This window comes from Eptatretus burgeri, chromosome 12 (assembly GCF_056783735.1).
Source record: "Eptatretus burgeri isolate ZD-2024b chromosome 12, Ebu_testis_v1, whole genome shotgun sequence".
In the NCBI taxonomy this organism is placed as follows: domain Eukaryota; kingdom Metazoa; phylum Chordata; class Myxini; order Myxiniformes; family Myxinidae; genus Eptatretus; species Eptatretus burgeri.
The window spans coordinates 28,395,372-28,419,239 of NC_140972.1; the positions used below are offsets into that span (position 1 = coordinate 28,395,372).

The window sequence follows — 23,868 nt, forward strand, 5'->3', positions numbered from 1 at the left end:
TAGGATGCCGTTTCTTCCATATCCTTGGTTTGTGTTTGGACATTATCGCTGCACATGCATTTGGCAGGCTGTGATTTCTGCAGAGGGATGTCCGGCGTAATGCCTGCTTGGCCTTCACTGAGGACCCATCTCACAGTGAAGGGCCACATGGCTGGGATTTACCTCAGGAATAAGAGTAGAAGAAAGAATAGGAATGAGTGCAGAGATTTCATCAGACCTTGCTGTGAAGTCTCCACAATGCACTTTCCCGTTGTCCCGCTAGACAAAAGGGAAGGGTCTGTCTGAAAATTATTCCATTAATATACGGTCTCGGGACCGCTGTATGATGGTTGCTATTGCTTTGGAGGGATGCGGTTCCTTGAACCGCAACAATGTACATTTATATGCACATGTACATATACAGTGCCTATAGAAAGTCTACACCCCCTTTCACAATTTTCACCTTTTGTTGCCTTACTGCCTGGAATGAAATTGCATTAAATCAGACTTTTCCCTCTTTTATTTCCACATCGTAACCCACAACTTCCAAGTGAAAAACAAATTTCAGAAAACTTTCATTAAAAATACAAAACTAGAATATCTTGGTTGGATAAGTCAGTGTCCACCCCTCTTATAGTAGCAATTGTAATTTCACTCAGATGTAACCAATTGCCTTCAAAATTACACAAGTTAATTGGCCTCCACCTGTTAAATTGTAGTGATTCTGATTATTACCCCTGCCACCAAAGGTAGATGGAAGTTCTGTTTTCACCCTTGTCTGTCTGTCTTTATTTGTGAACAAAATATCTCAAAAAGTTGTGGACGGATTTGGATGAAAGTTTGTGGAGAGCTTGGGTATGTTACAAGGAGAAAATGATTAGATTCTGGTGATGATCCGAATCCAGATCTGGATCTGAGAATTGTTTAAGTGATTCTTCACCATTGGGAGATGTGCCAAAAACGACATATATATATATATATATATATTGTTGCGAATTCGCGCCCGCCGGCGTGTGGACGGCCACATAACTCGGATTGCGGCACGTCGCCCACCGGATGGACAATTCAGTCGTGACCCTCCGGGAACTATCGCCCGGAGCCAGTCACGGGTGGGCCTTTCGACCTCACCACAATCGTGCCAATCGGCCACCCGCGTAGGATAGGGTTGTTCGCCAAACTCGACCTACCAAAGTACCCACGTGGATGGTAAACCGGGCGATCGTACCTCGCCGCAGGTCGATTCCGGACACGAGCCGCTTGGGCGGCCCTTTCCATACTATCGGGATAACTGAGCGGTGTTATCGTCGACCTCGACGGTTCAGATTATTTACCGGGATGTTGCACCCACTATGAACCCTTTACGTGAAGCAAGATGGAGGGTCAATAGAGAAAAGACAAAGCGAACGGGCACAGTTCAACAAGCAAGCACGTTTATTTCCTGGCACACGGAGAGCATGTATATACAGCCATACAGTCAAAATGCACATACAGCAACCAAAACGATAAAAGCAACAACGACGCAGAGTTAATACTGACTACGCGCACACACGGCAACACTTATACAGCTTTACTTTACAGACGGCGCCAACACACATTTACACAAAAGCAAAGAAAAGAAGCCACCCTCATAGGCAAGGGGGCAGACAGGCCTGTAGGCCAAATGTGCGCGTGACCTGGAGGAGCGGCCAGGTCCGTGAGACCGGGGGGTCCTACCCGCGTCCTCGTGGCGCGTTGGCGGGCGAGCCGCAAATGTGGCCGCGCGGCTGTGCCCCGACTCCGTGCTCCTTGGCGGGTTTCGTTGGCACGACATTTGGAGTGGGGTGGGAACGGGGCCCCCTTTTGCACTATCTCAGCGCGGGGGAAAGGGGGAATTGTTGATGTCCTGGGGGAGGGGGATGGCTGGCTGGCTTGGGTCCCGCGACGAGACGAGCGATTTCCCCACACCGTAACCTCGTCGCCGACGGCCGTCCTTCTCGCCTCGGACCTGAGCTCCTTTGCTTCTTCCTGAAACTCTTCTCAGTTCCGCACTCTCCTCACCCGACCGACTCGACTCTCCCCTCTCTTCAGTTCCGCACTCTCCTCATCCGACCGACTCTGCCACTCGCCTTGCGCTCGCCTTTTTATAGGCGGGCAGGAGAAGCCGGTATGCAAATATTCGGATCAGAATGACCTCGGGGGCGGAGCCACGCTCGCCCATTGGTCGGAGGAAACAGGGGCGTGAACCTCCCCTGATCCTAGAATTTGCATATATCGACTTCACACACACGCGCCTGGAGGCGGGGCCAAGCCGCCCCGCGCTCGCTAATTGGACGGAGGAAAAGTGGGCATGTAGCGTTTTTGATCCGAATTTTCCCCTCGGAAAGGCCGCCATTTGCGCTCGCGGCTCGGTGCGTTCTGCACCAATCGCCGAACCGGCCAGAGACAGCCCGACGTTCAGTGTTCACAGGTGGTGTGGTTGTTGGTTGTGAAGGAGAGAGGCGAAGGTGGTGGAGGGTTTTCGGTGGTGGTTTGATGGTTCTGGTGCCGTTTGGGAATGGCGGTGATGCGATGATGTGGGAGCATAGATGCTGGTGGTGTCATGGTTGTGTGATGGCGGTTGAGACGTGGTTGGTTCAAAATAAAGATAGAACAGAAAAAATGGCTCACTCAAAGCGTCGCAGCCCGAATGAATCACATAAATTCCCTCTATACAACGGGTTTGGGCTAATTACACATGTACTTAGAGATATCTCACCTCCGGGCCCTTTATGGTGTAATGCGAATTTCCACAGCCGTAACAATATATCGCAGAGTATCTCAAAAAGTTATGGACGGATTCTGACAAAAATTGGTGGGTGAGTTGGATAGGTGACAAGAACAAGCCGATTATATTTCATTTCAGTTCCAAATCCAGATCCAGCCTATCAGTGGGATACAAAACATAAACTAATCAGCCTGGTGGAGGTATGTTTCCTTCCGAGTGCCATTTTAGTTTCAGAATAAAATCAGCTGTTCCTGTAGCTTTCCTTTGCTGGGTAGTATATTTCACAGCAAAGACTCAACCTTGAGAACCAAGGAACTTTCAAAAGAGCTCCCGAGATAAAGTTGTAGAAAACCACAGATCGGGGATGTGAATAAAAATATTTCAAATGCCTTGAATATCTCTTGGAGTACAGTCAAGACCATCATTAAGAAGTGGATGGTGTATGGTACCACCTCAACCCTACCTTGATCAGGCCATCCCTCCAAACTGTATGACCAAGCTATATGTATGTATGTAAACTATGTATGCCATAAAAGCATGTAGCTATTTCATAGTTGCCATTGGCCTCTTGGTGGACTCTCTTTTCAGTCTCCTCATACAAAGACTTGTCACTGTGTGCATGTGACAGCAATATCCCAAGCACTCCACAAATCTGGCCTGTGCAATAAGGTGGCAAGAAGGAAGCCAGTACTCAAAAAAGCCCACCTTAAGACCCGTTTGAGGTATGCAAAAAACCACTCCGGAAATTCTGAAGCCATGTAGCAAAAAGTTTTGTGGTATGACGAAACCAAGATGGAACTTTTTGGCCAAAATGTTATGTTTGGCACAAGCCCAACACAGCACATCACCGAAAGAACACCCTCCTTATTTTGAAGCATGGTGGTGGTAGCTTCATGTTATGGGAATGTTTCTTATCAGCAAGGATTGGGGCACCTTTCAGGTTCAGAGGGAAAATGTATGGAGCAATATACAGAAAAATCCAAGAGGAAAACCTTGCTGCCCTCTGCAAGAAAGCTGAAATTGGGACAGAAGTTCTCCTTTGAGCATGACGACAACCCAAAGCATACAGCCAAAGCTGCACAGGAGTGGCGAAGGATCGAAAAGGTAAATGTCCTTGAATGGCCCAGTGAGAGCCCTGACCTAAATCCAATCGAAAATCTGTGGCATAACCTGAAGATTGCTGTCCATCAACGCTCCCCACGCAACTTGACTGAGCTTGAACACTTTTGTCTCGAAGAATGTCAAAGTTGGTAGAGACCTATCCCAACAGAGTCACGGTGGTAATTGCTGTCAAAGGTGCTTCCACCAAGTATTACCTCAGGGGGGTGGACACTTATCCAACCAAAATATTCTAGTTTTGTGTTTTTAATTTTCTGAAGTTTGTAGAATTTGTTTTTCACTTGGAAGTTGTGGGTTACGATGTGTAAATAAAGGTGGGAAAAGTCTGATTTAATGCAATTTAATTCCAGGCTATAAGGCTGCAAAAGGTGAAAATTTTGAAAGGGTGTGTAGACTTTCTGTAGGCACTATATGAACCGTATTTTCTAGTGTATAAGCAAAAATGGTAAAAGTTGGGGGTGTGGTTCATTCATGGGTATAGAAAAAAAATCGGTCTTAAAAACGATCAATGTTGAATTTCAATTACACAGTATTCCAAATGAACACTTTTCTGGCAGTCGGAACTGCTGTTTAGGTCAATTCCTCCTTTTAAATTTTGAAAATTGGTTCAGGTTAAGAGTTTGTACAGCATTTTATTAACAGTGTGCGAAAATATAAAAAACATACCCATCAGAGATGGGGAATCCCCCGCCATTGAAAAAGGTCATACATATTCCAGATAATGAGGGAGGTGAATTGAAAACAAGACACCATTTGGTCATCATGTCTTTCGAGCTATACAGCAAAAAGTTTAAATAAAAATTTAGGGTCTATTTCACGATAATGTCATTTTTCAAGATGGCTGCCTGGCGGCCATATTTAATGTTCGACATGGCTGAAATTCAATAGCAACCTACTTCGTTCCGTTACCTACATTTCCAGCAAGTTTCATCAGAAGAAAAAAAATTAGAGCCTATGTCGTGATAACACGACATTTTATCCCCCGCCGCGTGGCAGAAGGGGGATATTGTTGTCACCCGGGTCGTCCGTCCGGCTGGCTGGCTCGGCGTCAACATTTATAGCTGTGAGTGCGAGAACTCGTAAACTGTTTGCCATATCGATTTGAAATTTGGGTCACACATGCACCACCTGAAAAGGAAGAACCCAATTGATTTTGGGTGTGGCCGGATCCAAGATGGCCGACTGGGGTGGCCATCTTGAAAAAAATGTTTTTTTGTAATAAATGGAAAACCACTTATCTGATTTCAATTATTTTTGGTAACTATGTTCCTCACCCCTGGGGAACTTTTTCGAAATGATGACCAAAAGGTGTCTTGTTTCAAATTCACCTCCCTCATTATCTGGAATATGTATGACCTTTTTCATTCAATGGTGGGGATTCCCCATCTCTGATGGCATATTTCAACATGGCTGCCTGGCGGCCATAATGGATGTCCGAGCGGACCGAAACAATGTTGGAAAAAGTTTCCCAGGGGTGAGGAACGTAGTAACCAAAAATAATTGAAATCAGATAAGCGGTTTTCCATTTATTACAAAAAACATTTGTTTCAAGATGGTCGCCACAGTCGGACATCTTGGATCCGGCCATGCCCAAAATCAATAGGGTTCTTCCTTTTCAGGTGGTACATGTGTGACCCAAATTTCAAATCGATATGGCGAACAGTTTATGAGTTATCGCACTCACAGCTATAAATGTTGACGCCCGGACGGACAAACGGATGACCCGGGTGACAACAATATCCCCCTTCCGCCACGCGGCGGGGGATAAAAAACTGGAGACACATGGAGTTTCGGTGCGTGGCGTGTAGAGAGCCTCGTGGCTCTGAAAATGCCATTTAACACAAAAAAGAAGAACACCTGGTCTCTCATCAAAAGAAGAATTATTCATAATAGCGAGAGTCCAATTACGAAGCATCCACCTCAAATAAGCTTGTGTGGCAAGCTTCCTTTGTATGTCTTGTTCAAGAGGATGAGACTGCCCAAAGACAAGTTTCCAGTTGGCGTCATTGTTCATGTGCAGCAGAAGGGGTGGATAGATGAGGAACTTGTAGTGGTAACTATCTTTTTACATACATCATTTTCTACATATGCCTGGTGCTGGTTTGGGTGGTGGTCATGGGATCTTAGGATCCTGAGTTCAAATCCCACTTGGCTGTTGAATTAATGCCAGGTGGGGGTGACTGCCTGTCATCCTTCCGAGGTCGGCAAAATGAGTGCCAGCTTGCTGGTATCCTGTGTCGGAGTGGCACCTGTCCACGATTGTGCCCAATAGCCAAGGAGACTGCTTAGGCAGCATCAACGCTCTGCACAGCGTATGGTCCCAATGGATGGATGGATACGGTTTGCCACCCTGCTCTGGTCACCAAACTCTCTTCCTATGGGATCCAAGGCCATCTCCACTCATGAATTGCAGACTTCCTCTCTTGTCGCAGCCAACGTGTGCACAGATGCCAACCCTCCCGATTTCATCGGGAGGCTTCCGAAAATTCACCCAAACTCCCGCCCTTACAATCACTATCCTTATCCTCCCGAAATTTTGATATTTTTGCACTGTTCACTAATCAGAATGTACTAGTATGAGAATTGAATGAAAAGCATCGTCTGCTACGTATAGCATGTGGTAACTCCATAACGTTCGCTGCTACCAAATTGCACGTAAAAAATTGCAAATTCAAATGAGGAGCAGCGAAACATTGGGTCTGGATCTCGCTTATGCGATCATGCACTGAGATTTAGTGCATGCGGTATGTGTGCAATACAGTGCATGCGGTATGTATGCACAGTGTATATGGATGCGATACGCTCACTGCATGCAGCTGGGCCCCGTACCAGCCCGGCGGTCGCGACCACCGTGCGGTGTTTAACAGCCGCTAGAGTTCTACGAGTCGCGCTGCAGCTGTGGAACATCGACTTCGAAGTTACCGATGCTTCAAGCCCTCGATGTTGATTACGAAATGGCAGAAAAGAAGCTTACGAAGACCAAGAAATGGTCTCAGAAGTACAAGACCGAATACAGTCTCCAATACCCGTGTATTCGAAAGTCTGAAAGAGGAATTCATCATGCGTATTGTACAGTATGCAGCGTTGATATTTCAGTTGAGCACGGAGGTCACGATGATATTCGGAAGCACGTTGGAAGCAAACGGCACACAGACATTGCAAAGGAGAGATCTTCGAGCACGAGTACCGGTACACTTCTGAATTATTTCACCAAACAAGGGACAAGCGAGGAAGAGGATGTTACCCGAGCAGAACTTCTCTTTAGTGGATTTATTGTGGAACATAACTTGCCCATATCAGTCTCAGATCATGCTGGACCTCTATTTCAAAAGATGTTTCCAGATTCAAAAGTTGCTTCAAAGTATGGATGTGCAAGAACAAAAACTTCAGCAATAATTGGTGAGTTGTCAAATGTTACTGCTTCATCTATTGCCGATATTGCTAGACTAGCTCCATTTAGCCCAGCTACAGACGGTAGCAATGACAGTGGTGAGGCCCAGCTATATCCTGTCCTGATTTCATACTATGACAACAGTGCTGGGATTGTGAAGCAAGGTTTGCTAAGTTTGCCTGTGTGCAAACAAGATTCCACTGGAGAAAACATTTTCAAACTGCTTGATAATGAGTTCAGTGACAGGAAAATTCCGTGGGGAAATTGTTTCCTTTTGTGCTGATAATGCCTCTGTCATGGTGGGCAAGCACAAAGGAGTCGCTGCTTATATCCACAAACAAAATACAGAGTGCTACATCATGGGATGCCCTTGCCATATGATGCACAATACGGCCAAGAAGGCGGCTCAGGCCTTACCCATTGAATTAGATGACTTTCTCATCGATATTTACTACTACTTGGACAAAAGTAGTAAACGCGTCAAAGGAGTGAAAGCACTGCAAGAACTCTGTGATGCCCCGACACACAAGACTCTGAAGCATGTCGCAACAAGGTGGCTGTCCCTTGGTCAGTACCTAGACAGGCTGATTGAACAGTGGGAGCCACTTCGCCTCTTCTTCAAAGAAGAAGTACGAAGAAAAATGCAACCAACTGTAGCCAAGACTCTAACAACGAGCAAGAAGGACGGCACTGTATCTACTGCCAGTACTGGCACTGCAGGATCAAGCACTAGTGGAGCAGCATTCACCACTACCACTGCATTATCTGCTGCGAAGAAGACAGCAGGGACAGCACCAAAACCAATGCTGAGAGCAGGTAGCATCACCGGCCCTTCATCACGTTCATCTACAATGCAGATCCCTTCAGAGTCGAGAAAGACTGTGATAGTCCCATCTACAGGCAAAGAAGGACCCAAGTTAAGTTCTGCTTTTGCCAAATCACTTGATAGAAGCTCAGCAAAACCTTCGAATCAGAGGTCTTCTTCCTTGGCTGCACCTACCTCAAGCTCTCTCCTCAAACGTAAAATTGGATCTGGTACTACGAGTCTCACCTCTTCTGCTGGCAGTAAATGCAAGTGTGATCGCCCTGCGGCTAAGTGTACTACGAGTTCTACAACTAAAAGCGCATCTTCCTCAAACACTGTGCAGGAATCTAGAGAAAAACGTGTCAACAGGATGTTCTTGTCTCCACAAACAAAACTCTATTGTTTCTTCCTTCGATATGCTAACAAGCTTTTTGAGAAGGGGAATCTTCTGCTACAAAGAGACGAACCCTGTATTCATCTCCTGCACGGAGAATTGAATGGTCTTCTGAAAGATATCTTCGTACGGTTTTTGAAACCATCGGTGTCATCGGTTGCTCTGGTAAATGTACCCTTCTCTGACAGAAATCATCAGAAGAATGATGAGGACCTCATGATTGGGAACGATGCCAAACTGTATATAAGGGAACAAAGGAGTCTCAAGAAATCCACCTTCACTCTGAGTGAGTCAGACATCCAAGGTTTCTTCAGTGCAGTTCGCTCATATTATGTGAAAGCTTGCAATTACATCTTCAAAACCTGGCCGCTAGATGATGAATTAGCCAAGCATGCTCAGGTGCTGGATGTTAAGCTACACCAAGAAGTGGGGTTTGACTGTGTGGAGCTTTTCATCAAGAAATTCCCCTGTCTGTTCAGTGGCGGTGATAGTGACATAGACAGTCTTGAGAGTGAATTCGCTCACTACCAGGCAGACGCCTCCATAGCTACAATTGCTACTGAGACAGTGAGAGTGGATGAGCAGTGGCATCGGATTTCACAGCTCACAGATCCCTGCACTGGTGCCAAGAAGTATCCTAATTTGAGCAAAGTGATGAAGGAAATCTTGGTCATTCCTCTTTCGAACGCATCATGTGAGCGGGCACTCAGTCTTGTACGGAAGAATCATACTGAATTTCGTCCCAATTTGAGTGTCAAAACCCTGGAAGCTCTCTTAATTGAAAAACTAGCTCATAGCACCCCTTGCTACCAGAGAGAATACAGCAAAGACATAATCAGAAGGGCTAAAAGAGCCACACAGCTGTCACTCAGCAAAGCTGCCATGGAAAAAGCAAGCAGCAGTAGTACCAGCCAGTAAGGTAAGAAAAATATTGCTTCTTTTGTGCTTTTTGTTAATCTTTGATTGTCCCCTAACTTACTAATATTAACATACATGTAACATTAAAAAGTGCACAATTTTCCCCTTTTTTTGTTCAAAAAGTGGGAATTCTTAACATGTTAAATGCTCCAAAATAGGGCTCAGAGGGCACTAGAGAGCGTCTAGAACCCCAGAGCTTCCAGGGCCCTAAGGCGGGCCCTGGACCCCGCTACAAGGGTCGAGCGCTCCGCGCTCGAGATGTGCGCTTCGCGCACATTATTTGGTGTCGGTTGCAAATCCTCCCTAATTCTGATTTCCAAAAGTTGGCATCTCTGCGTGTGGCCCGAAATGGAGTTCTCTCATCCACTCTTCCTGTCCAGGCTGGAGTTCCTCAAGGTAGTGTTCTGGGCCACGTGTTTTTTTTTTTTCTGGTGTTCATAAATTATCTCTCTCACTCTCTGGAAAATCCTCTTTATCTCTTTGCTTATGACTCCACCCTCTGCCCTACCATCTGTCATCCCTCAGATCAGCAAGCAGCAGCTTCTTTGCTCTGCAGAACTGGATAAAATCACAAACTGGTCCAAAACATGGAATATGTCTATCAATGCTGACAAATATCACACTCTCACTTTGTCTCTCCGAAAGGATAGTCTGGAACCCCTCCCCCCCCCCCAATCTAATTTCTCAACAAACCTCTTGAAGAAGTCCTTTCATTCAAGCTTCTGGGTCTCACTATCTGCCATGATCTTTCCTGGGAAAGTCACATTTCAAATTTGGTCTTCAAAGCCAGTCACCAACTGGGCATCATCCATTGTACAAAGTCCTTCCTTGGAATACCTGAACTCCTATCCATCTACAAGGCCTTTATCGGCAGCTTGGAGTGCTGTTCTCCCCTCTGGGCTGGCTCACTTGCCTCACATCTTGCTCAGCTTGACGCCGTGGAAACCAAGGTTTTCAAGATTATTTGAATCTCCCATGCTGAAGCTGAATATATAGGCCCATCACTTTCTCATCGCAGACAGGTCAGTGGTCTGTATCCTCCTTTCTGGTCTTGCACCCTCTACTTTTTTCCGTGCTTTGTCCATCCCCGCCCCTCCCCCCCCCACTCTCCCCTCCCCTGAGCTTCATGGAGGTCACACACGCAGTCCACTATGAACCCCCTTCTGGTGAAAACCCCAAAATCCAGGATCACTGCTCAACTCCATTTATTACTTTCTCTCCCCCCCCCCCCACCACCCCCTCACCTGTGGAACCAACTTTCACATTCTTATCGCATTGGATTGACATCTAGCATCGGCAGTGGCATATATATCGCCACATTCATGGGAAATTATATTTTTTTATTACCATTGAAGATGTAATGGAAAAACTCAGTCCTGCAAAGTACATTGTCTAGTCATCAAAATGAGATGAAGCCCACAGAGTAAAGAGTGTTGTTTTTTGTTGTTGTTGGCTACAGGAGAAAAGCAGGGACTGGTTGTGAGTCTTGAAGAGTGCCAGAAAAGACTTCAAACTCAACAGGACAAGGGAGCTGAACTGGAAGGACAAATTTGTGCATTGGAAGCTCACAACAAGGCACTGGTCGTCAGCAAAAATGAAGTTTGTCACTGTGCACACATTCATCCCATTTCCTTTATCCCTGCTGGCTGTCTTGTTCTTCAATTTGTTATTTCTTCCTGTATACCACCTAACAACATACATAATAAATAGAATAGTGTGTGTGTGTGTGTGTATGTGTGTGTGTATGTGTATGTGTATGTGTGTGTATGTGTCTGTGTGTCTGTGTGTCTGTGTGTCTGTGTGTCTGTGTGTCTGTGTGTCTGTGTGTCTGTGTGTCTGTGTGTCTGTGTGTCTGTGTGTCTGTGTGTCTGTGTGTATACAGGGGGCTGCAAAAGTAGGTATACAGTTATGAAAAACAAAACGGTAATACTGGTATAATCCTTACTGTATACCTACTTTTGCAGCCCCCTGTATGTATGTATATATATATATATATATATATATATATATATATATATATATATATATATATATATATATATATATATATTGTTGTGGTTGACCAAATTTGCAAACCACCATTCAGGTCCCTTAGGTGAGATATCTCGGTAAGTATATGTGTAGTTCGGCCCAAACCCGTTGTCTAGAGGGAATAAATGTCATTCATGAGGGCTGCGACTCTTCAGGATAGCCGTTTTTCTTTTACTATCTTTATTTTGGACCAACCGCCATTATTACCACCACCAACCACGTCTCAACAGCCATCACAACAACAACCACCAACCACAACGCCGCTTCACCACAACCGCCACGACCTTTACCGTCACAACTCGCCACCATCGCATCACCGTCATCTCGCGCCACTCGTGGGCACCGATGCTGGAGTCGTGTAGAGCGCGCACCGAGCAGCGTGTTCAGCAGCGTGTTCAAAAGCATCGCGGACTTTCCGCAGAAAAACGGATCAAAAACGACTCACGCCCACTTTTGTTCCGTCCAATCGGTGAGCGAGGGGCGATTTGGCCCCGCCTCCAGGGCGTTGGAGGGCGGTCGCTATATGCAAATTCATGGATCAAAAAGCATTCACGCCCACTTTTCCTCGGGCCAATGGGGAGCCAGCAAGAGAGGTGAAAGGTCGGAGGCAGAGGGTCAAAGATGAAGGAGCGAGGCCACGGGGGATATAAGGGGCCGCGTTCGTCAGTCGAGGCAGTTCAGTTCGCAGGAGGAAGAGTTGAGTTGGAAGCGGAGGAAGAGTTCAGTGCAGTTGGGAGTTCGCGGAGTCGGAGTGAAGAGGACGGAGCTGTGGAGAGGTGGCGAAGGCGGACGAGGGGGTGCTCGCGTCGGATTCGGGGAACTGCGGAGAGAAAGGCCGGCGGCGCGACCGAGGTCGTGGTGGAGACGCTCGTCGCGGGACCCGCGATTTTGTGAAATCCTCCTTTCCCCGAGCATCAGCAACCCCCTCCTGTTTCCCCCCGCGCTGAGATAGTGCGACAAAAGGGGGCCCCCTTCCCACCCCCTACCAGACACTGTCCGCGAGGCCCGCGGAGTTGAGGCACCACCGCCGCTCCGCGTATCATCAACAGACGGGTAGGCCCGACACGGTCTCGGCCCCAGGCCCGCCTACCCCCTCATCCTGGAGGGTGGTTCTCTTTTCTTTTGCTTTGGGAATATGTGTTGTCGGCGCCGTCTGTGAAGTAAAATTGCATAAGTGTTGCCGAGTGCCCGGTAGTCGGATAGATCTGCATTGTCGCATTTGCTTTTTGTCTTCTTCTTTTCCATGTGCTTTTGGTGGAATTGTATATGTGTGCTTTCCGTGTGCCGCGAAATAAATGTGCTTATTATTGAACTGTTTTCCCGCTTCGCTTCGTCATTTCTTTCATTGAATCCTCATCTTGCTTCACGTAAAGGGTTGGTCGTGGGTTAAGACGCCCGATAATTAATCGAACCGTCGAGGTCGACGAATAACACCGCTCGGTTATCGCGATAGTACGGAACGGGTCGCTTAAGTGGCCCGTGTCCGAAGTCGACCTGCGGCGAGGTGCGATCGCCCGGTCTACCCTCCGTGTGGGTACTTAGGTAGGTCGAATTTGGCGAGCAACCCTATCCCACGCGGGGGCCGATTGGCACGATCGCGGTGAGACTGAAAGGTCCACCCGTGACTGGTTCCCGGCGTTAGTCCGAGAGGGTCACGACTGGATTGTCCGTCCGGTGGGCGACGTGCCGCGATTCGAGTTACGTGGCCGTTCGCACGCCGGCGGGCGCGAATCCACGACAATATATATATATATATATATATATATATATATATATATATATATATATATATATATATATATATATATATATATATAATACAATGTGTCATATAATTTTGTGTCAAATATATAATATGATTTAAAAAAAAAAATTATGATTTTGTGTGTGTGTGTGTGTGTGTATGTGTATATATATATATATATATATATATATATATATATATATATATATATATATATATATATATATATATATATATATATATATATATATATATATATATATATATATATATATTGTTGCGGTATTCGCGCCCGCCGGCGTGCGACGGCCACGTAACTCGAATCGCGGCACGTCGCCCACCGGACGGACAATCCAGTCGTGACCCTCTCGGACTAACGCCGGGAACCAGTCACGGGTGGACCTTTCGGTCTCACCGCGATCGAGCCAATCAGCCCCCGCGTGGGATAGGGTTGCTCGCCAAATTCGACCTACCTAAGTACCCACGCGGAGGGTAGACCGGGCGATCGCACCTCGCCGCAGGTCGACTTCGGACACGGGCCACTTAAGCGACCCGTTCCGTACTATCAGAATAACCGAGCGGTGTTATCGTCGACCCCGACGGTTCGATTAATTATCGGGCGTATTCAGCCCACTACCAACCCTTTACGTGAAGCAAGATGAGGATCCAATGGGAGAAAAAGACGAAGCGAAGCGGGAGAACAGTTCAATAATAAAGCACATTTATTCGCGGCACACGGGAAGCACACATATTCAATTCCACCAAAAGCACACAAAAAAAAGAAAACACAATTCCATTTACACAAAAAGCAAATATAAAAGCGAAGACAATGCAGAGCTAATACCGACTACCGAGCACACGGCAACACTTATACAATTCTACTTCACAGACGGCGCCGACAACACATACCCAAAACCAAGGAAAAGAAATACCCCCAAGAATGAGGCGGGCCTGAGGCCGAGACCGGGTCGCGCCTACCCGTCTGGTGATGAGACGCGGAGCGGCGATGGCGCCTCACTCCGCGGGCCTCGCGGACAGTGTCTGGCAGGGGGTGGGAAAGGGGCCCCCTTGGTCGCACTATCTCAGCGCGGGGGGAAACAGGAGGGGGTTGCTGATGCTCGGGGTATAGAGGATCTTTATTATCCCTGGTGTGCGTCTCCACCTCGGCCAGGTCGCGCTGCCGGCCTTCCTCGGGCGTGCAGCTCCCGGCACCGTCGCGAGCACCCCCTCGTCTGCCTTCGCCGCTGCCGCCTCTCCGCCTCTGGACTCTCCACCCTGGACTCTTCTTTGGGCTCTCCTCGTTCGACTCTCTTCAGCTTCTCCAGCTACTGCAGGCTTCGGGCTCCAGACTTCCACACCCCGCCTCTTCACCTCTGGCTCCTTCTCTTCTTTGGACTCCCCTCTGACTGACGAACACGGTCCTTTTATCCCCCCGTAGCTTCGCCTTTGACCCCCTCCCTTTGACCTTTCACCTCGCTCCCCATTGGCCCGAGAAAAAGTGGGCGTGAAGGCTTTTTGATCCACAAATTTGCATATATCGATCGTCCTGGAGGCGGGGCCAATTCGCCCCTCGCTCACCGATTGGACGGCAAAAAGTGGGCGTGTGTCGTTTTTGATCCGTTTTTGAAGCACAAAATCCGTGATTTTGTACACGCTGTTCAACGTGCGCCCTGCACGAGTCCAACACCGGTACCCACAGCGGGGCAAGAACGGTGGCGATGCTACGGTTGCGAGGTGTGACGTGAAGGTCGTGGCGGCTGTGGTGAAGCGGTGTTGTGGTTGGTGGTTGATGTTGTGGTTGTGGTGGTAATCATGGCGGTTGGTCCAAAACAAAGATAGTAAAAGAAAAACGGCTATCCTGAAGAGTCGCAGCACGTATAAATGACATGTATTCCCACTAGACAACGGGTTTGGGCCTAACTACACATGCACTTACCGAGATACCTCACCTAAGGGACCTGAATGGTGGTTTGCGAATTTGGTAACCACAACAATATGTATATGTATATATATATATATATATATATATATATATATATATATATATATATATATGTATATATATATTGTTACGGCTGTGGAAATTCTCAAACCACCATTCAGGGCCTGTAGGTGAGATATCTCTAAGTACATGTGTAGTTAGCCCCAAACCCGTTGTATAGAGGGAATTTATGTGATTCATTCGGGCTGCGACGCTTTGAGATAGCCGTTTTTCTGTTCTATCTTTATTTTGAACCAACCACGTCTCAACCGCCATCACACAACAACCACCACGCCAGCCATCGTCACCAACTGCAACCACGCTCCAACCCTCAGACAACAACAACAACGCCAACAGCCACGACCTTTACCTTCACAACTCGATCTCACATCATCGCATCACCGCCATTCCCAAACGGCACCATAACCATCGAACCACCACCGAAAACCCTCCACCAGCTTCACCTCTCTCCTTCTACGGCCATTCCCGCACCACCTGTGAACACTGAGCGTCGGGCTGTCTTGGGCCCGTTCAGCGATACGCACCAAGCCGTGAGCGCAAATAGCGGCCTTTCCGAGGAAAATTCGGATCAGGAACGCTACACGCCCACTTTTGCTCCGTCCAGTTAGCAAGCGCGGAGCGGCTTGACCCCGCCTCCAGGCTCGTCTGTAGGAAATCGATATATGCAAATTCTAGGATCAGGGGAGATTCATGCCCCCTTTCCTCCGTCCAATTGGCGAGCGTGGCTCCGCCCCCGAGGTCATCCTGATCCGGATATTTGCATATTGTTTTCTCCTGCCGGCCGATAAAACGGCGAGCGCAAGGCGAATCAGGTTGGAGAGTGAGTCAGTTTTGGTTGAAGAGAGTCAGTCGAGTCGGGTGGAGAGTGAGTCGAGTCATTGGTGTGGCAGAAAGTGGAGTCGGGTGGCGAAGTCATCGGTGTGGCAAAGAGTTGGGTTCTGGAGTCGGCTGAGAAGAGTTGTGGGAAGAGGCCAAGGAGCTCGGGTCCGAGGCGAGAATGACAGCGGTCGGCGACGAGGTCGCGGTGTGGGATCGCTCGTCGCGGGACCCAAGCCAGCCAGCCATTCTCCCTCCCCCAGGGCATCAACAATTCCCCCTTTCCCCCCGCGCTGAGATAGTGCAACAAGGGGGCCCCGTTCCCACCCCACTCCAAACGTCGTGCCAACGAAACCCGCCAAGGAGCAAGGAGTCGGGGCACAGCCACGCGGCCACATCTGCGGCTCGTCCGCCATCGCGTCACGAGGACGCGGGTTGGACCTCCCCGGTCTCGCGGACCTGGCCGCTCCTCCAGGTCACGCGCACATTTGGCCTACAGGCCTGTCTGCCCCCTTGTCTATGAGGGTGGCTTCTTTTCTTTGCTTTTGAGTAAATGTGTGTTGGCGCCGTCTGTGAAGTAGAACTGTATAAGTGTTGCCGTGTGTGCGCGTAGTCGGTAGTAACTCTGAGTCGTTGTTGCTTTTGTTTTTTTGCTATATGTGCATTTTGACTGTTTGGCTCTATATGTGTGCTTTCCGTGTGCCGGGAAATAAATGTGCTTTGTGTGAACTGTTTTCCCGTTTCGCTTCGTCTTTTCTTTATTGACCCTCCATCCTGCTTCACGTAAAGGGTTCGTAGTGTGCTTAATACGCCCAGTAATTAATCGGAACCGTTGAGGCCGACGATAACACCGCTCGGTTATCACTTGGATGGAACGGATGGAGCATGGAACGGACCGCTTAAGCGGTTCGTTTCCGGAGTCGACCTGCGGCGAGGTACGATCGCCCGGTTTACCATCCGCGTGGGTACTTAGGTAGGTCGAGTTTGGCGAACAACCCTATCCTACGCGGGTGGCCGATTGGCACGATTGTGGTGAGGTTGAAAGGCCCACCCGTGACTGACTCCGGGCGATAGTTCCCGGAGGGTCACGACTGAATTGTCTGTCCGGTGGGCGACGCGGTCGCGATTCGAGTGACGCCGTCGTCCGCACGCCAGCGGGCGCAAATTCGCAACAATATATATATATATATATATATATATATATATATATATATATATATATATATATATATATACATATATATATATATATATATATATATATATATATATATATATACATATATATATATACATATATATATATATATATATATATATATATATATATATATATATATATATATATATACATACATATATATATATATATATACATACATATATATATATATATATATATATATATATATATATATATATACATATATATATATATATATATATATATATATATATATATATATATATATATATATATATATATATATATATATATATATATATATATATATATATATATATATATATATATATATATATATATATATATATATATATACACAGTACACACACAAACAAAATCATTATTTTATTTTCAACTAGCAAATGCAACCTATCACTTCGCTGATGGGAATGGGAAGGGGGGTGGGAGAGGGAGTGAGGAGGGATGGGAAGCAAGGAAGAAGGGAGGGGGAGAGCGAGGCCTCACCACATGCCACTGTATACTCCGGGAGGAGGGAGCGATCAAAGAGGATGGGGGAGAGAGGGGGTAGTGGGGAGGGGAAGTGGGTGATCTGGATATGAGTTTGATCGGGGGACTTTAGGGAAAGCGGGGGATGGGGGGTGCACTTATGCTGGCATTAGTAAAGGATTGAATGAAATTGGGTATGTTAAAACAGCACTCTCAAACTGTTCATACTAAACAATGCCCAGACACCGTCCAGAGGGTCCGTGGGGAGTGGAGGAGGTAAGCGTGAGGGAAGGGGAATGGGAAGGAAGGATGTTTTCCTTCAATAATCATCAAAAAAAATGACCGTGTTCGTGCCTTTGTTTAATTTCCACACATGGGTTAATCTCTAGAATCTCTTAACGTGAGAGGAATTGCGGAATTCGTCTGACCAGAACCGACTGCTAAAAAACAATAAGCTTTCATTTGTTCGATTTTTCACATTCTTTGACACCCCTTCCTCTCCTTGACCTCCAGAGAGTTGTATGATGATGGAGGGTGTTTGGAGGAGGATAGCTTGAGGGGAGGCGAAGGGAGAGGCAGTATGACGGGAAGGGGGAGGCAGCATAAGGTCTATATACCTCTTCATTTTCCGCAACTGTGGTCTATTAATATATGTTGCAGCAACTATTAGGATATTTATATCAATATTTTGTCATGAAAGTAGATCACACAAAATGGGAAAAGGTAAACTGCGTATGTAATTGTTGAAAAAAAAGACCGGTCGACTCTTTCATCATGGATTGTAAAAATCACTCATTCAACCAGTTTGAATAGAGAAATGGAGTCATTCTGTTGTTTTGTGTCACTGTGCATATCCATCCATACCTTTTTGAGATATTGGTTGAGCCCTATCTCTCAATGGTGACAAATCACTTTGAAATTTTTCAGATCCGGATTTGGATCTTCACCAAAATTGAATCATTTCTTCCCTGTCACGCACCCAACATGTCCACCAAGTTTCATCCAAATCCGTCCACAACTTTTTGAGATATCGTGCTATATATTGTTGTGGGCCAGGGGTCGGTGGTGAGAAGGACCACTCGGTGGGGAAAGCTTGCACCGTCTCCCACCAATCTCCCCGGAATTGAAGGCCGTCGCTCGGATAACTCCACGAGCCGGCGGGTCGTTTAACCGACCGTGATCGCCAACATCTCAACCGCGTAGCGTAGGGTCTATTTGTCTGTAACCAATTTACCCAATTAACTACGCGATTTCGACTACCGGGGAAACCACGCCCTCGGCACGTCTTGCTCGAACCGGGTCACTCTACCGACTGCGGTAGAGTTCCAACTACCGACTACCAACTCCGGTTCGGGTGCAGCCGAGTGGAAACTGCCAAAGCCGTGCCGGCTGGATAGAACGGATTATCTGGGATAAAACCCCGCCTAAACCCAGATCCGAACCATGCTGGACCAATGCAAGAAGGGATGGAAATGAACTGGGGGCATTTCTAACAAGTTTTATTTACAGTAAATGAAGACACAAAGCAAGACTTAATGCGAATATGCAAGAAGTATTTACAATGATCCAAAAACACTTATTCAGTTCTACTTAAAGACGGGCCCACACGTAGACACACACACAAAATAAATAGAAACCCAGAGTCTTTATTGGACACTCGCAGCCATGGAGAGAGACAAGCTGGGTGCCAGAGTTCGGTTGGTTACCTGACCGTCAGAGGAAGGGCATGCTCCACGATGCAGCACCTGACAATGGTCGCTGGTTTGGTTCCCAGTCGCACATGTGGGACTCGAGTTTCATGGTGGAGCTCGGGTGGTGAACAATCGGGGTCCACTGAGGGAGGTCAGGGTCGCTCTGTCCTTCCTCGTGAAGCGCCAGCAGAGACACGTTCACCGCCTCGGCGCCCACCAAAAACTCTTCAAAAGAACTTTTAAAAGACTCTCCAAGACTCCAAAAAGACTTCAAAAGACCACCCAAGACCTCAAAAAGACCCCCTGCCACTCAGAGAGTGCTCGGGAATTTATGGGCCTCCCTCAGCGGGGAGGGGCCTTGGTGAACACACCTCGCTGTCCGCCTATGATTAGACAGGTCCTACGGCCCACCTTTCCGGGGCGGGGCCTTGGCCCCTGCCGGGAAACCCCAGCCACTCCTCCACGCGGGCCTACACTCACCGAGTAACAGTATCAACGCTGCAACAGCCCCTGCCGGGAAACCCCAGCCAGTCTTCCACACGGGTTCATACTTGACGAGTAACATTATCAATGTTGCACAGGCCGTCGTGCAAGAGTTACAACGTTTGTGGAAGGAACGTTGGAAGTGGCAAGGCACAGCTGCAAGACCCTGCCTTGGCAAGTCAGAGTGCTTGGAGACAGCGGGTGGGTAGTGGATCATGATGCGGGAATGGAATGGTTGTTGGTTGTTCGTTGGATGTAAAGATTTACTAACCTAACTAAAAAGAAATCGCAACGCATGCCTTTGATTCTCCCACAAGACAAAAGGAAAGGGATCTGACTACACACATACTTAACGACATAACTGACTTTTGGGACATCTGTATGTTGAATGCAAATGGTTTCCAGATCCGTAACATTATTGTTTTTGGCCCTATCTATCAATGGTGAAGAATCCCTTAAAAAAATTATAGTAGTCGGATCCAGATCCGAATCTTCACCAAAATCTAATCAGTTCGTCCTTGTCACACACTGAACCTGTCCACAAAATTTCATCCAGATCCGTCCAAAATTTTTGAGATATCCTGCAGACAAATACACAGACAAACAAACAGACAGAAAGGGGTGAAAACATAACCTCATTCACCTTCTGTGGTGGAGGTAAATATCATACTAAACAGTACTATATCATTTTTGGCCAAATCTCTCAATGGTGAAGAATCCCTATGAAAATCAAATAATCCTCGTATCCAGATTTGGATTCGGATCTTCATCACAATCTAATCAATTCGTTCTTGCCATGCACCCAACATGTCCACCAAGTTTAATCCAAATCCGTCCACAACTTTTTGAGATATCTTGCACACAAACAGACTGAAAGGGATGAAAACATAACCTCCTTCACTTTCGGTGGCAGAGGTAAGGAACAGACGACCGATCTGTCTCTCTGATGTGAGAGCAACAGACCTTGTGCTTTGGCTTAATCACTGGAGATGCCAAAAAAAAGGTAATGGAAATAGATACAGTATTCATTAGGCCAATACATGTCAGTGCTTTGATTTTCCAGTGTGAAAGTATATCTTCTTTTTTTTGATTATTACTTACGAAATCTAAAGATTTCGTAAGTATATTGATGCCTTCCTTTTCTGTTTGTTTGTTTGTTTGTTTGTTTGTAGGCACGATAACTCGAACGGAAGAAGCTACCAATGTCAAATTACACCACGTGATTCAGAAGGGTGATGGCTTGTGCTGATTGGATTTTGGTCAAAATCGGTCAAAGGTCAAGGTCACAGTGAGGTCAAATATTCGATTTTTGATGGTTTGGTACAGATAACTCGAGAACGGAAGAAGCTACCAATGTCAAATTACACCACGTGATTCAGGAGGGTGATGGTTAGCGCTGATTAGATTTTGCTCAAAATCGGTCAAAGGTCAAGGTCACAGTGAGGTCAAACATCCAAAACATTCAATTTTTGATGGTTTGGTACAGAATCATCGTAGAAACTTCTGGTTTGCGTCCCTACCTTCTCTCGAGACAGCTTTTATGAGACAAGGTCAGAAGTCAAGTTGACTATTTCGTAAGTACCAGTCTATGACTGCTTGTTTGTTTGTTTGTTTGTTTGTTTGTTTGTAGGCACGATAACTCAAGAAGGGAAGAAGCTACCAATGTCAAATTATACCACGTGATTCAGGAGGGTGATGGCTAGTGCTGATTAGATTTTGGTCGAAATCGGTCAAAGGTCAAGGTCACAGTGAGGTCAAATATTCGATTTTTTATGGTTTGGTTCAGATAACTCGAGAACAGAAGAAGCTACCAATGTCAAATTAGACCACGTGATTCAGGAGGGTGATGGCTAGTGCTGATTAGATTTTGGTCGAAATCGGTCACAGTGAGGTCAAACATCCAAAACATTCGATTTTTGATGGTTTGGTACAGAATCATCATAGATACTTCTGGTTTGCGTCGCTACCTTCTCTCGAGAAAGATTTTATTAGACAAGGTCAGAGGTCAAGTTGACGATTTCGTAAGTACCAGTCTATGACTGCTTGTTTGTTTGTTTGTTACTTGCGAAATCTTTAGATTTCGTAAGTATATTGATCACTTCCGTTTGTTTGTTTGTTTGTTTGTTTGTTTGTTTGTAGGCACGATAACTCGAGAACGGAAGAAGCTACCAATGTCAAATTACACCACGTGATTCAGGAGGGTAATGGCTAGTACTGATTAGATTTTGGTCAAAATCGGTCAAAGGTCAAGGTCACAGTGATGTCAAACATAATTCCGTAAATTCATTTGGAGAAATGGAGTTTTTGCTTCGCTCGACGTTACGAGTTCGTTTTAACTTTGATTTTAATTTTGTCTTCGGTTTTTGCGATCGCTTAGGACGCTGAAAACTCGGTTGTCAAAATTCTGGTAAAAATCGGATGTTTTGGAGACGTTTGAAGATTGTATAAAAAATATCTATGACTGCTTGTTTGATTATTCACTTGTACTTTGCTGGTCCTAAAAAGAAGGCGATATTCAAAAAAGGGGCCAAGTCAGAACGTTTTAAAAATAATTCAAAACTCTGGTTTTGTATGTTTGTTGCTTTTTATTGGCCCACTCTGTATTTTCATGAATTACCGTATTGTAAATGAATAGACATGGCAGCTTTGTCTTCAATTGTACCTCATAGCAGTCAGCTTAACCTCCAGCAGGGTTTCTGTTGACATCTTTACTTTCAAAGCAATTGCATACTTGAATTTCTCACCTGCCTTTACTTTTACAGGTGATTGGCAAATTGAAAGTTGCAGAGGCAGCAGTGGAAAGCCTGCAGCAACAACTTTTGCTCTTGGAAAGTTCCGAGTCACTCGCTCGTTCAAGAGAGCACTACGAGTCAAGGATGACCATCCTGAAAGAAGAGCATGTTCAGATGGAGGCTAAGCTCCTGGAGGAGCGACAGCAGCGCAAAGACCGAGAGCTGGCACAGGTATGTGAGATGGAGAATGAGTTCTTCTTCTTCTTCTTTCATATTCAGCCCAAATTTGTGAGATAGCATCATTGGCTGAGTGCATGACAGTGCTGCTGATGCAGTTCCCTCTGGAGGTGAGAGCAGAAATTTGTGATTTGGCCATGGTGACGGCGATAGCAAGCTTTGTGAAGGACACCATGGGATCCTTAACATCCATCAACAAATTCTGGCAGACAGGATTCCCATTTAATACCCATTTGAGGGATGGCACACACATTGATGAATTGCCCTGCCTGCGAAATACCTGGATGACAGTTTATAGCTGGCTTGGGATTTGAACCCAGTCTGCCTGGGGGACTGCACACGCATTGATGAATTCATCCAGCCTGTGAAACACCGGAATGACAGTTTATACCTGCGTCTGGATTCAAACCCACACTAGACAGCTTTAGAGGCAAGTTTGTGTACCTCGAGGGCATCCTGTCAGACCAGACAATGAGTTTATGCTGCCAAGGATAATCAAATGATTATTACTACAGGAGAAAGGAAGGTTGAGATTGCTTACTATATATATTTTTGATATATATTTTTTTTTTCGGATTGATGATGTTTGGGGTTCATTTTTACATTTTGAAGTTGAAATGAGTCATTTCTTTCCTTCCTGCTTTCAATTTCAATATAATGTTGAACAATTCATTTTTACCTCTGCCACCGAAGGTGGATGGAGGTTATATTTTCACCCCTGTTTGTTACTTGGTATTTTTTTTGGTTTTTTGTCAAGTATGTTGCTCGCTTCCGTTTATTTGTTTATGTGTCCGCTCGCCTCCAGCCCAAACCGCTCAGCCGATTGTTCTGAAATTTTTTTACATTATGGTCACCAACCCTGTGATGGTCCTGCATTGAAGTTTCGAAAAATTTGGTCGACCAAAAGGTCAACTTGGACCAAATTTTCTAAAATCCTCAATTTTCATCCGATTGATTTGGAATTTCAACAGGATTTACATACTAGCTCATTGAATTCAACCACTGATTACTTTTGAGGTCAACATTGGTGAAGAGGTCAACATACGCCAAATTTCTAAAATTGTCAATTTTCATCCGATTGATTTGGAAT

General features: G+C 46.1%; 1 protein-coding gene across 18 annotated transcripts in view; it reads left to right on the plus strand.

Annotated features, from left to right (window-relative positions):
- The window catches only part of CEP152 (centrosomal protein 152), a 177,380-nt gene that overhangs the window by 47,896 nt on the left and 105,616 nt on the right, over positions 1-23,868 (plus strand). For all 18 annotated transcript variants that reach the window (XR_015050285.1, XM_085849977.1, XM_085849972.1 and 15 more), the window contains 2 exons: positions 10,809-10,948; positions 22,572-22,772. Coding sequence is in view for 17 of the 18 variants with exons in the window: in XM_085849977.1 (XP_085706103.1) it covers positions 10,809-10,948; positions 22,572-22,772 (341 nt within the window). In the remaining variant the exon portion in view is untranslated. The remainder of the gene's footprint in view (positions 1-10,808; positions 10,949-22,571; positions 22,773-23,868) is intronic.